Here is a 16,487-nt window from a genome sequence, read left to right as displayed (position 1 = left end):
CAGCTGCTGTGAAGCCAACTATTCTTGCCCGAACTTTAGCACATAATCCCCGGCTGGCATGTAACAACATTTGTACCCAGTTAGTGAGTGAAAGGCTTTATGCAATAGGTCAAAGGTCAGAGTTTTGAAGTAATGGAAACTTAGAACTTTGGCTTTGATGATAGCAAATTGAAACACACACACTGTCCAAATGTTGCTGAGGCTTGATAATGTTGTTTGAGTTTGCCAAGATGTCACTATGCCAAGAGTCTGAGTGCTGGAACCTCATTTAAGGAGGTGACTTTTATATTAATCATAATATAATACATTACTAATATGTTCTAAGTATCACCATTTATGAATATTAGACTTATAAGGATCAAATAGTTGCATAAATCCTTCATATATATATTAGATAAAAGTCAACGCCATGTCTTTAAAAACCTGCATGTAAAGAACTGTATAAAGCATTTTGTGTAAAAAATCTAATAAGTTGCCTCAAGTGATGTCACTTGAGTCGGCTGAGGCTGAAGAGATTAAAATGAAAAGAAAAACAGAGGTCTGGAGTTAGAAAAAAATTAGCTTACCTTTGTAGATTGCTCCTCATCCCTGCTGGAGGCTAGCAGCTCGAGGTTGTAGTTGCTACAAGCATAAAAACACCCAAAACTCCAACCGAACTGTCAGTGTGCGTGAGTTGCATTGCGGTTAATGTAAGCGCAATGTTTTTTTTAAAAGGACAAAGAATAGGCCTTTCCCAAACCGCACCCTCCCACCCCATCACGGAGTGTAACTCCATTTGAAGTCACCTTCACAGCTGAATGAAGCACCCCTCATTAAGGTGCAGGACAGGGGTCGACAACCTTTGCTATCAAAAGAGCCAGTTTTAGTTGGCTTTGGATGGCACTGAATGTGGATGACCCTTCACGTGAACACGTAAACAGAGTGTAAGTGGGTAGGGAGATGATGTAGGGGGAAAGACACTACATGTGGATTAAAAAAAAAAGATGATATCTCTGGTTCTGGTGCATCCATTTAAGGTTAAGGGAGTTAAGGGAGTGTAATGCTAAATCTGTAAAATCCTCTTCTGATAACCTATAATGCAAATTACTGACTGCATTTTTGAACAACAGAAAGACCTATGTAGTATCTGATGCCTGCAAGCTTTCACCTCATTAAAAGTAACACTGCCTGCTGCAGGTTTGTGCCTCCTCTGTATTCTCTCTCTCATATGAGCTCTCTGATGCCATGACAACAGCAGATCAGTGCAAAGGGGCCCCAAAATGCCCTTAAGAGGCCCCTTATGTCCAGCCAAGCTGCCTGCATCCCAGAATGTCAGGGTGAGGCAGCCATGTAGGTAACCGGTGATGTATATTCTAAGTTTGTCCACTTCGGTGCACAACAGAAGCTCATCTCCTGAAAAACAGTCATGACCTGCTTGTCCGGCCTGCGTCACACCAACTGACTGTAAATACTGACAACAACATGACCCAGGTGTCTGAAAGTTCATCACTGGTGCAGCTTGTAATTACTAAGAAAGGGAAAACAGCGCTGTTTAAATAAGCTGTTAACAAAATTTTCTCATGAGGGGAAACATTTTAGTAGCACGTAAACTATAAACGCTTTTAAAAGGAACCAAAACTGTAAATAAGTCAGTTTTGGTTTGGAAAACTAGAGGCAAGTAGTTGCAAATGCATTTTAATTGATTATAATGAAAGTATTAATGTGACCTTTCACCTATACACGAGGGTTTAAAGCACATTTTTGCTGTTCCTTCTAACTTCTAAATATAATCACTTGTAGTGACATAATAAATTCCAGACTGGTGAAAACATCCAGCATCCAGGCACAGAAGGACCTAACGGCTGTTGCAATATGAACTTCTTGAAGGTCCAGTGTGAAGGATTTAGCGGCATCTAGATGTGAGGGCTGCAGACTGCAACCAACTGGAACGTCTCCTGTGTGCCAAGCGTGTAGGGCGGCCAAAGCGAAAATGAGAACACATGAAAACACAAAAGCAGATTTGGTCATATCTAGAGCCAGTGTTTGGTTTGTCCATTCTGGGCTACTGTAGAAAAACATGGCGGACTCCAATGGGTGAGGGCATGCTCCATGTATAGATATAAACGGCTCATTCTAAGGTATCCAAAACACAGCTATTCTTATTCTCAGGTGATTATACGCAAAATATAGTTATGAATAATCCCATGTCTGACAATATAAATCTTACACACTGTACCTTTAAACAATGGGGCTGCAGTGCTGGTAAACTTTCAAAGAACAGCCTGAGAAGACACTTATCCCAGCTTGTTTCTTGTCTTTTTCATTTATTTTCTTTAACTTATCATATCTAATACAACGGCAAAATGTGATCTTTTAACTACAGAATCCTGGGAGTGCTTGTCTCAAAGGGGACAGTGAAAACCCTGTCTATTTTGCTCGTCTCTGACCTTACTATTTGCTGGCAAAAATGGCATGAAATGTCAGTTTTTGTTGAGCAAGTTCATTTTTTATTTCCTTAGCTCTCGTTGAAACTCACCTTTTCAAACAAGCTTTAAAAACATTGATAAACTTTTACTATATCTTATCATTTTAAAAGTCAAAAATCCATATTTTGCTTTGTTTTCAGTGTCTAATTTCTTGCAACTGTCTATGGTCTGTATTTTAAATCTTATGTAAAATTTTCTGTATAAATGAGGTTTTATTGTTATCATTGCCTTTTCATCATTCATTCAATCAATTATTTAAGTATTCAATCAATCATTAATCAATTAAGGAAAGGGGAAAACAATAAAGCAATCAGCCCAACATGCAGCACCGTCAATCATGTCGTCATACATTTAATAAACTTAGAGACATTAATAAAAGTGTTTTAATGAGAGGCCACGCCGCTGACCACTGTTGTTAAAGCCGTCTAATGATTTACCTTACACATAATTTTCCATTCCCCGCCCGGAGGTCAGCAGCCAATGGCTTGTCAGCGTTGCTATTTAAGACGCGGACAGTTCAAGGTGGTTCAGATATCAGCGCTCTGCGCGCAACAGGACGCACTGAATTATCCTGAAGAGGAATACACACACGCTCTTCCGCTGCCAGCTCCGATTCACTTGATTTAATCACTGAAGACATTTATTTTTTCATTTTGAAAGGACACATTTGTAAAAGAGATGAAAGCGTGGAGAGTCCGGTTTCTGTACTTTCTGGTGTTGAATGCAGCTGTGCAGAGTGTGACGTCTGTGGAAGAAGAGCTCGCCGATTCTATTTTTGGTGAGTTGCAGGTTTTAACATTTACTCTCACACACATCGACACGCGCTTGTGCGGCAGTGGAGGATTTAACGGTGCAGATAGCGGCGGTGGAAAAGAATCCAATGAGGGAAAATGTGTCTGTAATTTACGCGCGGTGTACTTGTGTATGAGCCGTGTGTGTGTGTGTGTGTGTGTGTGTGTGTGTGTGTGTTTGGACTCTGAGAGTAACATTAACGACACTATGTATCACGTGTCTATGACTAAACTTGTCTTTGTGGTGTCTGGCTTATACCCAACTTCTAATGACTACTATTAGCCATGAGAGACAAGATGGAAATGATTGTCACTGTCAGAGCGCAGGAGAGGAACACAGTGGTGAAAATATTCAGGCTTCTTAACATGAATTAAGTTTATGATTATCAACTAAACTGCTTCAGCCCTTGGCATGTAAAGCCTTAAGTGTCTGTGTCCTGCATCCAGCTCCCCACCCCCACTCTGAAACCAGTTGAGTTGAGTCAGCTGACTGTGTAAGGACCACTGAAAGTTGGGCAGATTATAGTCGGTGAGGTGGCAGGAACAAAGCTGGGAAAACTCTCTGTGGTTTCTATGGCACTCAGTCTGACCAAGTGAACCACTATAACCCCTGATCTTGTCTAAGGTGGAAGCTCATTTACTGAGGGGCCCTAAGGGGCCGGGGCTTATTGGAGCTAGTCACTCAGTTAGCTAGTCAGGCGTCTCCGACCTCCCAGACAGAACATTAGACCAGATTTACACATCTGAGAAAAACACCAGAGGCCTAACATTTTGTTCGCACAGCTCATCTGTCAACCCTCCTCTCTCCCAGGTAACTTCCTCGACCCTCTGAAAGACCTGTTCAACCACAAGGATGACAGCAATCAAACTGTTGCGAAATTCTCCCTCCGCAAACCATCCCATCCTGATGACGACCTGTGCTACATCGTTCCCGGCAACTCGGACTCCCTGGCAGCTTGCACCTTCAACAGCACCTCCAAAACCTTCCTAGTAATCCACGGGTGGACGGTGAGTGAGATGCTTCAGCCTGTCGTGACCTGCCCCTGTCTTTAAAACACCCACGGGCCTTGTTTCACTTGAATCTCTTTTGGTTTAGAAAAAGAAACCACCTGTGACTTGTAGTGTGTCATTATTTCACCAAATTCCAGTGTCATTAAGTCTCGTCAAATTCACGCAACTTACTTTCTCGACAAGCAGCAACATGTCGTTAATACCAAAGAACATTCTGTAGAGATGAACTGGACTGGAGGGGCTCTGATTTTACAATACAGCCTGAACTTCCTTTAAATAATTCCAGGTTTATTCACATTAATGGTAAGTTTAATGCTTTGACTGTCATTCCAACAGCTGAGCGGGCTGTTTGAAAGCTGGGTGGCAAAGCTGGTCTCAGCACTGTATGACAGAGAGCAGACGGCCAACGTCATCGTGGTGGACTGGCTCACCTCGGCACAGAACCACTACATCATCGCAGCTCAGAACACCAAAGCAGTGGGGCACGAGATTGCTCGCTTCATCGACTGGATTGAGGTCAGTGGGGTCAAAACTTTATGTCTCAACCCAGTAATGTTCCACCTGTCAATCTCAGAATTGAGCCTCAGTGTATTTTTAATCACAAGAATAAGAGATTGACTGCAGCTACCCAAATAAGGATTCTCCTTCATCACCAGTGACACATTTAACTGGGATGATACTCAAATGCCTAAGAAGTACATTATATGTAGCAGATACTTATTTTAAACAGGTGGTCATGAGTTTCTCTAACCACCAATAAGTAAATGAACCTGTATTTTACAACACCAGAGAGCTGCTAATAGAGCTTTTACTCACCACAACAATCCAAATCACTGTTACAGACAATTTATTAACCATTAGTAATTCATATTGTCTTAACACAGCTTAAAGTAAAGTAGTACTATTCTGATACATGTCACTCACAGGTCATTTTGAAACAGGATGTGTCACTTTATCTGTGCAAGAGAATGTTTGTCTCGCTGATTTCCTAAATCATATTTTAATTAATTAAATGTAAACTCCAAGATTTTGATTCACTCTCTGACCAGACTAAAATGCAACATGTACTTGGAGAAAATAGTGTCAGCGCCATAAATGCAGCAGGATATATCAGTGCATGTCACAGCCTGAGAGACAGCCTAACAACAACATGTAGTTTATCTCCTCACAGATCACACTCTGCCTTTTTACTGACTCCTTCACTTAATATGTTTTTTTTTTCCCTTTAAAATTTATGTCATGATTTTGTATCAATACATTGCTGTAAACTGTGTCTGAATTCACTGACTTAAATTGTAATTGTACTTTGGCAACACATATGAAATGCCATGCCAATAAAGCTTATTGAATTGAAATTAATCATAAATATTTCTATAAAGGAAACCACAAACATGCCTCTGGAGAACATCCACCTGATTGGCTACAGCCTCGGAGCTCATGTGGCAGGATTTGCTGGAAGCCATGCAACCAATAAAGTCGGAAGAATAACTGGTAAGAAAAAACAACTCTACCTTTTTGATGTCTTCCAGTTCAGTTTGGTAAAAGATCAGTAAATCGTGAGCTGACTGGTTGATTCACTGTTACCTGTCTCTGTCTGCAGGTCTGGACCCAGCTGGTCCCGACTTTGAGGGCGAGCACGCCCACAGGCGTCTGTCCCCTGATGACGCTCACTTTGTGGACGTCCTCCACACCTTCACGCGGGGCTCCCTGGGGCTCAGCATCGGCATCCAGCAGCCTGTCGGCCATGTGGACATTTACCCCAACGGAGGCAGCTTCCAGCCAGGCTGCAACCTCAGAGGGGCGCTGGAGAAGATCGCTAACTTAGGGTTGTTTGGTAAGAACACCTTTTGATGTAACTGTTAATGAAGTTTTTTTCCCCTGACACATATTTCTCCCTGAAATACTTAAGACAAATTTATGTATGATTTTCCATAACTAAACACAGAGCAGTTATGACCATGGGTGCTGTTTTTAAACCGGCAAACAGACTCAGAGTTAGTTTTTGGCTTCACATAATAAAGCAGTGTTATATTATATTAACTATTAAACAATAATGTATTTGTTACCACCAGGTTACAGTGCACATTTTTGTGATCATTAGTAATTACACACAGAGTCCAGCAGCTTCAACAACACTGCAGCTACTTGTTATTGTTGTACTAGTCATTAATCAGTCTAAGCAGTGAACATTGTTACTGTCAGTTGCATAACGACACCATCCAGGTCACTCTGACAGTGAACAGAGGGCTCTAAACATGGCAGAGGATTGATGCCTAAAATAAATCAGTCTTAGTTTGCCTAGTAAAAGAATGGAAAACTAACAACTTGACATAACTATGTAATTAAATACAGTTCCCTCTTTCCTCCTCAGCCATCACCGATGCAGTAAAGTGTGAACACGAGCGCTCGGTCCACCTGTTCATAGACTCCCTGCTGAACGAGCAGGAAGCGGCCAAGGCCTACAGGTGTGGCAGCAACGACATGTTCGACCGCGGCATGTGTCTCAGTTGCCGCAAAAGCCGCTGCAACGCGGTGGGCTACGACATCAGCAAGGTCCGCAAGGCGCGCAACGTTCAGATGTACACCAAGACGCGGGCCTCCATGCCTTTCAGAGGTCAGTGGACTTTATTGGTGTTGAAGTGGGTAATTCAGTTTGTGCCAAAGTTGCACAATTTCCCGCCTGAGTCAGATGAAGTAATAATATTGCACAATCAAGGTCCAGTGGTTAATTCTGAAAAACCCTGCTCTGATTAAAAAGGATTTCAAGACTGTCTGAGCTCAGTAGTGTTTCAGTTTCTTAGTTTTGCAAACTGACTCAAAATAACTTGGAGCAGCTTCACTCCAGCAGCCTACATGCATGTTTAAAATGTCCCACACGCTCTCTTGCTCTGCAGTTTACCACTACCAGCTGAAGATCCACTTCTCCAGTAAGGTGAATCACTCGGAGATGGAGCCGTCACTCACTGTCTCGCTGTACGGAACAAAAGGAGAGAGTGAAAACCTGGAGCTCAAACTGTAAGTGTTTAAAAGCCTTCATAAAAGATAATTACAGCACCGTGACTTTCATCTCGCGAGTTATGAGTTGTTCTGTAACAGTCGCACAGTAGTCAAAAGAAGCAGCGTGAAGTATAAACCATTAACAGAGATATAACCGTGGATCTGGCAGCATTTGTGGGGTTATGTCACTGTGATTTATGGTGCAGAGTTTACGAGGCTAAGCTAAATAAAATATTCCCGCTGGCTGCAAGCGGAATACTAACACCTCTCTCTGTTTGTGTCCGACAGGAAGGAGAAAATAGCAACAAATAAGACACATTCATTCCTGCTGGTGACAGAGAAAGATATCGGAGATCTGCTGATGGTGAAGTTTAAATGGGAGGAGACAAATGGGTGGTCAGCTTCCAACATGTTGAAGATGGTTTCTTCATGGTGGTCCGGTGACTCGGACAGTGCAGATGTGGAGGTTCATAAAATCCGCATCAGAGCTGGAGAGACCCAACAAAAGTAAGATGTGCTACTTTATGAAAAAGGCCAGAAAAATACTGCAAATATGTTAAAAAACACAATTTTAGCATTATTTTTTGCAGTAGAAGTGATAAAAGTAGAAAATTCTGAATTTCTTTTCAGGATGGTGTTCTGCGTAAAAGACCCAGAAGCTCTGAAATTAACCCAAGAGGTCACATTTGTTAGATGTAAGGATGCGTGGAGGGCGAAATCGAAACGAACTCCCAGGAGGTGAGTTATCCCCCGCACTTTCCTTATCACTTTAACATCACCGTCATTGCTCTTAAATAAAAACACTTTTCTCTGTTTCTAGAGTAACTCTGGAGAACCACTGACCTCGAAGAAAGGACACCGCTGTTGAACGCCCTTCAGTCCATTTCAGCACTTAAAAGTAAATAATTTATACACCCAACTGTAACTTATTTCTCAAACGATACAGAGCTCTCACCGCCTTGTATATACATCCACAAAACTGTTATTTAAAACAATATGTGTGTGAATACTGTAAGATATTTTGTAAAGAGCTCCTTGTATGTATGACACTTAAATATAACTTCACTCTTGGTGCATGTTTTGTATCCAAAGAGATGGGTACTCGTCACGTCAGAGCCTCGCATACTGAGACTGGATTTACCTTAACAGTTCAGGAGGTACTGATGTCCTATTGGGTAAAACACCTCAAGTTAAATTTCATGATTATAATGACCATCAGGCATTGATGACTACACAGTTCTTTCCTAAGATAAAATGAAACAAGATGAAACAGATTAATGCAATAATGAACTATTTATTTTTTAACAGAAACAAACAATTGTGCGACAGCAGTTGAAACAGTGTGAAAAACCTCCACACAGCAGATTCTCTCCTTCGCTCCATGACGTTTGACGTAGCTCGCGTTGCCTCCGATCACCTTAGGTATAGTTTGCATTTTCGGATATCTTATCCATCTGTTTTGATGATATCTGGGCCGATATTCGAACCAGATATCAGATCAGTGCATTTCTAGCCCAGTCGCCAGAAGAAATGTTGGAATTGTACGTTTCTGCAAACCACAGATTTGTTACATCTGCAATTATTTTATTTCCAATTGCAAAACTCATTTCAACAACTTGTCTCTGGCACAAAAAAACTTGGTTATGGTTAGGAAAAGACCATGTTTGGGCTTACAGTACCCTTTTTTGGGGACACAATTTCCACTTGAAAAAGCAGTGATATCTGCCCGCTGGAAAAATATGGATGGGTCACTGCAAAACACTTACATTAGATGAAAAGCAGCTGTAAAAACGTCAATGACTCGCTAAAATCACAACCGTTTTGTTGTTGTTGGTCTCGAACAGTGGTCTGCAGCTCACCTAGGCGACACACCAGCCACCCTCCTGCCCTCCCCCTGATGACAAAGTACGCTCATCTACTAGAAACGTCGATATAACACAGGTGAAACATGCAAATGTAACATGTCTTCTGGTGACTTGGCTGCAAAAAAGAAGAATATAACTGCCAATATGAATTTCTTGAGGTGTTTTATGCAATATGGTGCAGTGGATTTACCTTCATGTATTATCTAACCAACAGAGCATTCACCACTCTGGCTCCCAGCACTCTATGTGACTGTGGGACCTGTAACAATGTGCCTTACTGTAAACTGTAGCCAGATGTAAGCTGTTGCTAACTTGTCTTAACTTTTTTTCACCTCAGTGTGCTTTAGTTTTGTTGTTGTATAAACTTTGTGACTTTTACTGAAACATCTGAACATGCAAACGTTGTTTTAAAAACCTATTTTTACTGCTACGCCTCTGAGAGATGTTACTTTGAAGCTGTTACCTCAAAGAAGCACCTGACATTTTGTCCACTTACAGTTCTGTTAAAGTTACACGAAGTGCATGATGCTCAGTGTGAAGTTGAAAGCACAGTTTATATAAATGTTGTCTCTCTTGACTGCAATTTCTTCTCTGCATGTGACTTTTTAAATCTCGACTAATGCTCTTTTATTCATCTAAACCTTGGCTCTTTAGAGATCGGTACTGTAATCATTGTGACTTTATTTCTACCTACTTTAAAGAAGTGGAAATGTTTAACTTTTGCACTGAAAACAGGAGAAGAAATTGCGAAAACCAAGTTACTTGTACAGTTATGTAAATACCATGATACAGATGATAGATTTTGGGGAATGGGACACTGTTAGTTATATATATTTTTACCTCCCGAGGAATTTAATCTGTAAAATGTGCCTTTCTATAATCTTTTGTACATATTTGTAAATATTCACTGTACTGTATAAATTCTTTAATAAACCAAAAACTGCCTTCTGAGAGGTCACCCTGAGCCTGACTTTTATTTTAGGGTTGTGACAAATACAAATAAAAAATGTTCCATTGTTATCACTTGTATTCACCAGCTCAAGGTTGTTTTATCATTTTCTTATTTATTATCAGAACAAAACCTGTGTGAGATCCAAACATTTTTAACAATTTGAACTGTTTTTGATACAAAAGTGGGAGGAACTGTTAAATCACACAAAATAAGCTTTGTGATTTCTTCTTGTCCTTGATGGTGTGACGCCATGTGTTTGGCCGACTGTGTCAAGGTGACCTGAGAGATAGACTCCATTAGGATGCTTGAAGCCAGCTTTAAGTAAACATATAAATCATTAGTGGTGAAAGAAGTATTCAGAACCTTAACCTGAGTAAGAGTACCAAGACAACAATCTAAGAATAACTAAATTCAGGCTCTGCAATTAAATCTTTAAACCCTTTGAAACCTGAGCAAATTGGCTTTGTTTCTTTTTTTAAAAACATGGGACAAAGACAATGAGCAACGAAAGGGGAAATGACCCATTAGCAAGAAATTAGTAAAGAAAGAAAACTGGTTTAAAAAAAAAGCACCACATCAGTACAACAACGGGAATTGATGTTTTTTTCTCTGCAACAACTAACACACATGGTTAGGTTTAGGAAAACAGTGCAGGGTTTGGCTTTATAATCTTGGACACAAACACTGCTCTCCTGGGTGAAAGTCGGTGGCTGTTGGTGTCTCACTGCCTTAACTTCCATTCCTGTCCTGCTGCGTTTCGCCCTGATGCCGGCACCCGGAGGCCTGTCATGCTGACGTTAGAGGACGGCTTTTTGAGGCCCAAATGCCAGATTTCGATGTCTTTGGAGTGAGGCCGGGTTGATTAAACGACAAAACTACATGAAAACATCAAACTCTCTCAAAACACAATGTACGCTCATTACTCCCCAAATGTACATTTTTGCCACAACTTACAGCTGAAAACTGAACTGAAACTGAAACGTATCTATGACTACAATACTAAAGTTTTTCAGCAAAAATGCATGTGTTTGGGAAGCTGAGCATACGACTAGAAAATAAGACAAGAATTTTGCTGCACAAGTTGTGTGAGAGTTTGTAAACAGATGTGGTGACATAGTTTTGCTGTACTTAAATGCGATTTCCAAGCAATCATATGTTCTCTATTTTCTGTGGAAGCTTACAGAAAAAAAGTTTTCTTCACAAATTCCAAGGTCACACAGCACGAGGAACTGATTTATAAATGGTCATTTTGTGGGTGGAATATTCCTTTAAGGCTAAAATTAGCGATCAAGTTCGAACACAGAAGTGAGGATGCTGCAGGGCAAAACAAGGGAGAGTCCCATCAGTCTTCACAGGGGCAGGTGTATGATGCTATGTAGCGTTTAAGGGGAGATGACTCATAGGGAGATTATGAAACAATGGGCCCGGAGGTGCAGAAGGCCCAACCATGTCTCCTACACATGAGCAAGACACACAGACGTTACAGTTGTTTTGCATCTCATTGTAATTGTTGTGCATCTCTTTTTCGCTTTGTGGTCAATTTGAGTCTTTTTGTAGTTGTTTTGCATCTCTGTAGTCATTTGGTATATCCTCGTGGTCATTTTGTGTTGCTCTGTTGTCGTTTTGATTCTCTCTGCAGCTGTTTCACATCTCTTTGTGGTCTTTCTATGTCTCTTTGTCATCATTTTGAGTCTCCTCATGGTTGGTATGTGTCTCCTCAAGTGGCATTTTACAGGTAAAGCCCAAGGAAGGCCCTGACACTTTGGGCCCCGGGGCCTGTGCCAGGTAGGTCAGCTCAGTAATCCATCCATGGGTTGACTGACACACACATGCATCACAGGAGACTCTCAATGCTTGTTGAAATGTGAACAGACAAGTGGCACAAGGAAAAGAAAGTGGCACATGCATCATGACTTACAAAGATATCAGTTAACAGAATAGTGTGACAGGCGTTGAGCAGGTTTCAGCATCTTCACAGGTCACCTGTAGTCAGATCACACAGTTTACGATGAGCAACAAAGTGGATTGCTGCAATGTGGCTGTGACACTTCAAAAAAACCCAGGTGAAGGAATCCTCGTAAAATGTGTGCGTTGTCATGATGTCGTCCCAGAGGTGGCAGGGATCAAAAGTCAGGGGTCACTCAAACTCACTGGTGTACAGCTTGCGGCCACAGAGGCAGACTGTGCAGCCCATCACTGCAGACAGAGTCAGGATCGCCACCAGGATGGCCCACCAGTGAGCCTGCAGGGGATGAACAGAAATATAGTAAGTTTGGATCACTGTTGACTGTATTTCTTCACCAGGCTTTTGTTGTACTTATCGGAGAAATGTTTCGAGGTCAGTATAGAAATATCAGCTTCCTTCATTATCTTGCAGCTGCTGCAGCAGGAGCATAGTCAAGAAATACAACAAACTTCAATTGGAGACAGTATTCAGTGAGGAATGCTATAAAGAAAGTCAACGGCAGCTGAAATGTGACACGAGGAGAAACAACACAAATGACAAATAAATATTGAGTTAAGTTATTGAGTGTTTTAGTGGCAAAACACAAGTTGCAACAAGCTGACTTTAGGTGTCATATTCTAGGTTGAACTTATGACCCTGCACTGATTTGTTTTGATTGACAGTCACAATTTTTCCTTTACTTTGCAGCTCAGCACATTACAGAGTGAGTCAGCAACACACTGTGCTGTAGGTGTGGTAAAACAACACAATTGTTCCTGAAGTGAGGGGTCATATCTGTCTCCAGTGAAACGGATGCTTGATCTCTGAGGGGCTCTCCAACCCAAATGGGAATTCCTGATTCTTCACGCTGTCATGAAGAACTGAACCTCAAAGAGAGCTGCGACTGAAACATCGAAGACAGCTGAACATCAGAGCAGGAAAATTAACAAACAGACTGAGCTGAGGATGTGACCTCAGGCAAACATCTGCTGAATCTTGACAATCATGACGGCTGCAGCCACAGAGTACGGTAAGTGATCACTTTTTAACCACGTAACTTATGCTGGAAGATTGTGTCTGACCTGGTGCTCTCAAAACCGCCTGTCAAGTCATTTGAGTCTACAAGGCAACTTTAAATCTATTAATACATGGAGACCTGATTGATTAAGATTTCTGTGCACAATTACACTAACATTTCTTGTTAGAAATTAAGGAGTAAAGGAAAGAACTGACGAAAGTCTAGAATTAAGTTTTTTAAAGGGTCTGGCAACTGATTTAGATGTACACTGTGGAGCTTTTATTGTAAACAAATGTGTTTACATTCACACTGTGTATGCTTTAGGCTTCACAGACATGTTGAGTGCACATTGCTCTCTTGCAGGCGCATTATCACCAGCAGCTGTTTCAGTCTGGTAAAGCCAGCGTAAATGTACAGCACAAGCAACCTGGTCTCATTCCGAAGTTGTAGAGTAGTGGCACGTGTGCAGTGGCTTCCAGCAACAGACACTGACGAAAAAATGCATCCTTACTCATTGGCATGATAAGTGGTCAGTCGCTGTTACTGTGTAATGGTGTCGTCAGGGTCAGGGCGAAGCGTGGTGGAACAACAGTGTAAGTTAATGGTGTGAAGGATGGAGTAGGGTGGGTGGGGGATGGGGTGGAGTCCAACAATCACCTGCTAAAAATTAATATCGTAAACATGCTGCCGACTAGTTGACTAATTGCCCTAAATGACGACTGTTGGTCGACTAGGAAAATTCTTAGTTGGGGGAGGCCTTATTTGATATATTGTTGTTATCAATTTTGGGTTAATTTAGCATTAGCTGTTCTTCAGCTTTACTGTGACATCCCCAATTGTTGCTGTTATCTTTTAAACATGTCATCAGAGTAATCGTAGGAAACCTTCACCTTCATCCACTCCGCTAAGTCATCGAAGTCATCCAAATTGAGAAGGGAGTTTTTCAGTCTTGCGATGGGGCCGTCGGCATCCAGCAGACGACACACATGGAATTTGTCGCAGTAACCCCGGTTTCCTGAGCACGGAGCCCCAGCAACCAGCGGCAACGCCTTCTTCTGGAAGAAGCGGGACAGGACGGAGGACGTGGTGCTGGCACACGTCTCGGGCTTATCTGCCATTGATACACAGAAAATCACTTTAAATATATACCAGAATGCATTTTATATATCTATTGTAAGCCACAATGTGTATAATTTATATATATAAATTTATCAATACATAAACACGGACACTGAACTCGTAGCAAACCAAAGCATCCATTACATCAACTGCAAAATTGCTTCCAAAACACCTCATGTTATACTTTGTACACAGACCGTCGCGTCAGATGTAATGGAAAACAATAATGTAACCTCAGTTCAAATTGACACAGGCTGAAGTGTTGGGACACAAAGTGTAAACACATTCCTCAGTGGTAGAGGACACATCGGCCTGTAGTTACCCAGCTGCTGGCAGCACACATGGCATTTCTCCTTCATCAGGTCTCCTGGACAGTCACACTGCTCAAGGCTGTGTTTCAGACACACAGACTCGGTACAGACCTGCAGAGATAACCAGAGACACTCATTAAGAAGAAGACTTTGTTAAGTTCCTGCTGCTCCATAAGGCTGTTGAAGTTAGCCCCTCCCCCAAAAACCTTTTGAAAACCCTGAAGATAAGCTAATAAAGGTAAAAGTACTTTGTGTATGGCTCCAGGCATCCATTCCTTCCCATTTCTGGATGAAAATCTGTTAACATGTCTTAGTCTTAGTTATGTAATCCAGAATGCCACTTAACCACAATAATGTAATAAAACTCACATATCAGCGCAGACTTTATGTTCTCTCTGGTGGATTACACAACTCACAAGTTTCACTGTATCTTACTATCTCACAGCTGACTCACAGGACATAATGTGCTATAATGTAACATTAAGAAAACAGTGTGGACATAATAGTGAACATTCTGTATTACCATGTACTCTTGAACTCTGATGCCAGCTGCCTCAGGTCTGACACCCTTTACTTATCATCCATACTGGTAACCTGTTTGTTGTTGTATATATTGTATATCATGGATCACACCTTACTGGCACCTTACTGTTATATAGCTTTATATTTTCAATATTTTATGTTTTTATTTGCTATACGTTTGCTTATCTGCTGCTATTTTAGTCCTTGAATATTGCACTCTTTGTATCCGCACTCTTCCCTCCTCCAGTTTTGTATTGCAACCGCTGGACAGCAGTCACCCTCGGGATGCATAAAGTTCTGTCTTGTCTTGTCTTTCACAAGCCTACTGAGTGATTTTCATACTGTACATGATGAATGAAAACCAATGGAGGCCCGCTCGTTAATGCAAATAGCTAGTCAGGTGGCAGCAACTCAATGCATTTAGGCATGTAGACATGGTGAAGACAACCTGCTGAAGTTCAAACTGAGCATCAGAATGGGGAAGAAAGGTGATTTAAGTGACCTTGAACATGGCATGGTTGTTGGTCTGAGTATTTCAGAAACTACTGATCTACAGGGATTTTCACACACAACCATCTCTAGGGTTTACAGAGGATGGTCTGAAAAAGAGAAAATATCCAGTGAGCAGCAGTTCTCTGGGTGAAAATGCCTTGTTGATGCCAGAGGTCAGAGGAGAATGGCCAGACTGGTTCAAGATGATGGAAAGGCAACAGGAAGTCAAATAACCACTGGTTACAACCAAGGTCTGCAGAAGACCATCTCTGAATGAACAACATCAGCTGACAAAGCGGCTGTATTTGCCGAGATGGGATGAGAACGTGTTGAGATGTCTGGCTTATGGAGCTGAATTTAGACGAGTTGTATAAATTGTTTATTATTTACCTGGAACACAGTCTTGACAGTTTAATCAACAACCAACACTTTGTAATGTGAGTCATTTGTTTCACACGCGTGGTTTCCATACTTCATTTTCTTCAAACGGCTCACGTTTTGTTGTTTGTGTTTTGAAGAAGTGAACCAAACTTTAGTTTTACTCTGTTTGTTTCTGCAGAGTGAGTCAGTTTTCCTGTTTTCTGTTCATTTGATTCTTAGAAAGATTTGAGCCTTCAGCTGAAAGTGAGTCAGCTGAAATAATTTATGATTAAATTGAACACTACAACTAAAACCACACCTTTGTTTCTGGGTCCTTTTTCTTGGATTTTAACATTACCACATCCCTCTTTTTCAGATGTTATGCTCCATGATCCTGGATGAGGTTGTCAGAAGTTAACACAGTTAGCATCTCTGGAGAGTAATAAATCCAGAACAACATTCACAGCTGGAGTAAATACGCTGCCTCTCCTGCTGAGAGGACAGTGTATCATCACAGGATGTTTAACGACTTATAGAGTCACACACTATTTTCTCCTGGTAACATGGATCAGATCTTTTCTTAGTAATGCTGTGTTGCAATGGCACGTGTGTTTACAAATAAAGTGGGTCGTGAGCTCA

The 16,487-nt window shown here is 41.3% G+C and overlaps 2 protein-coding genes across 4 annotated transcripts in view; one reads left to right on the top strand and one right to left on the bottom strand.

The window, feature by feature from the left end:
- The first annotated feature begins 2,989 nt into the window (after positions 1 to 2,989).
- LOC125895495 (lipoprotein lipase) lies at positions 2,990 to 10,091 on the top strand. 2 transcript variants are annotated; one of them, XR_007450181.1, is made up of 11 exons: positions 2,990 to 3,243; positions 4,068 to 4,264; positions 4,604 to 4,783; positions 5,647 to 5,758; positions 5,868 to 6,101; positions 6,639 to 6,881; positions 7,162 to 7,282; positions 7,553 to 7,771; positions 7,895 to 8,002; positions 8,085 to 8,162; positions 9,109 to 10,091. XR_007450181.1 is itself a non-coding variant. In XM_049587375.1 (10 exons), the coding sequence occupies exons 1-10, from the start codon at positions 3,144 to 3,146 to the stop codon at positions 8,104 to 8,106; spliced, it is 1,536 nt and encodes a 511-aa protein (XP_049443332.1). In that variant the 5' UTR covers positions 2,990 to 3,143; the 3' UTR covers positions 8,107 to 10,089. The 2 variants fall into 2 exon arrangements, 1 of the variants encoding a protein (XP_049443332.1); XM_049587375.1 differs by having other exon boundaries at positions 8,085 to 10,089.
- A 224-nt stretch (positions 10,092 to 10,315) lies between these two features.
- The window catches only part of si:ch1073-396h14.1 (disintegrin and metalloproteinase domain-containing protein 10), a 43,640-nt gene continuing 37,468 nt past the window's right edge, over positions 10,316 to 16,487 (bottom strand). For both annotated transcript variants that reach the window (XM_049587371.1, XM_049587372.1), the window contains exons 13-15: positions 14,486 to 14,585; positions 13,935 to 14,155; positions 10,316 to 12,323 (exon numbers count right to left, since the gene is read on the bottom strand). In XM_049587371.1, the coding sequence (XP_049443328.1) occupies positions 12,219 to 12,323; positions 13,935 to 14,155; positions 14,486 to 14,585 (426 nt within the window). In that variant the 3' untranslated portion in view covers positions 10,316 to 12,218. The remainder of the gene's footprint in view (positions 12,324 to 13,934; positions 14,156 to 14,485; positions 14,586 to 16,487) is intronic.

This window comes from Epinephelus fuscoguttatus, linkage group LG10 (genome assembly GCF_011397635.1).
Source record: "Epinephelus fuscoguttatus linkage group LG10, E.fuscoguttatus.final_Chr_v1".
NCBI classification, from domain to species: Eukaryota; Metazoa; Chordata; class Actinopteri; order Perciformes; family Serranidae; genus Epinephelus; species Epinephelus fuscoguttatus.
The sequence above is the reverse complement of the archived record's forward strand: the minus strand, read 5'-3'. Positions and strand labels throughout refer to the sequence as shown.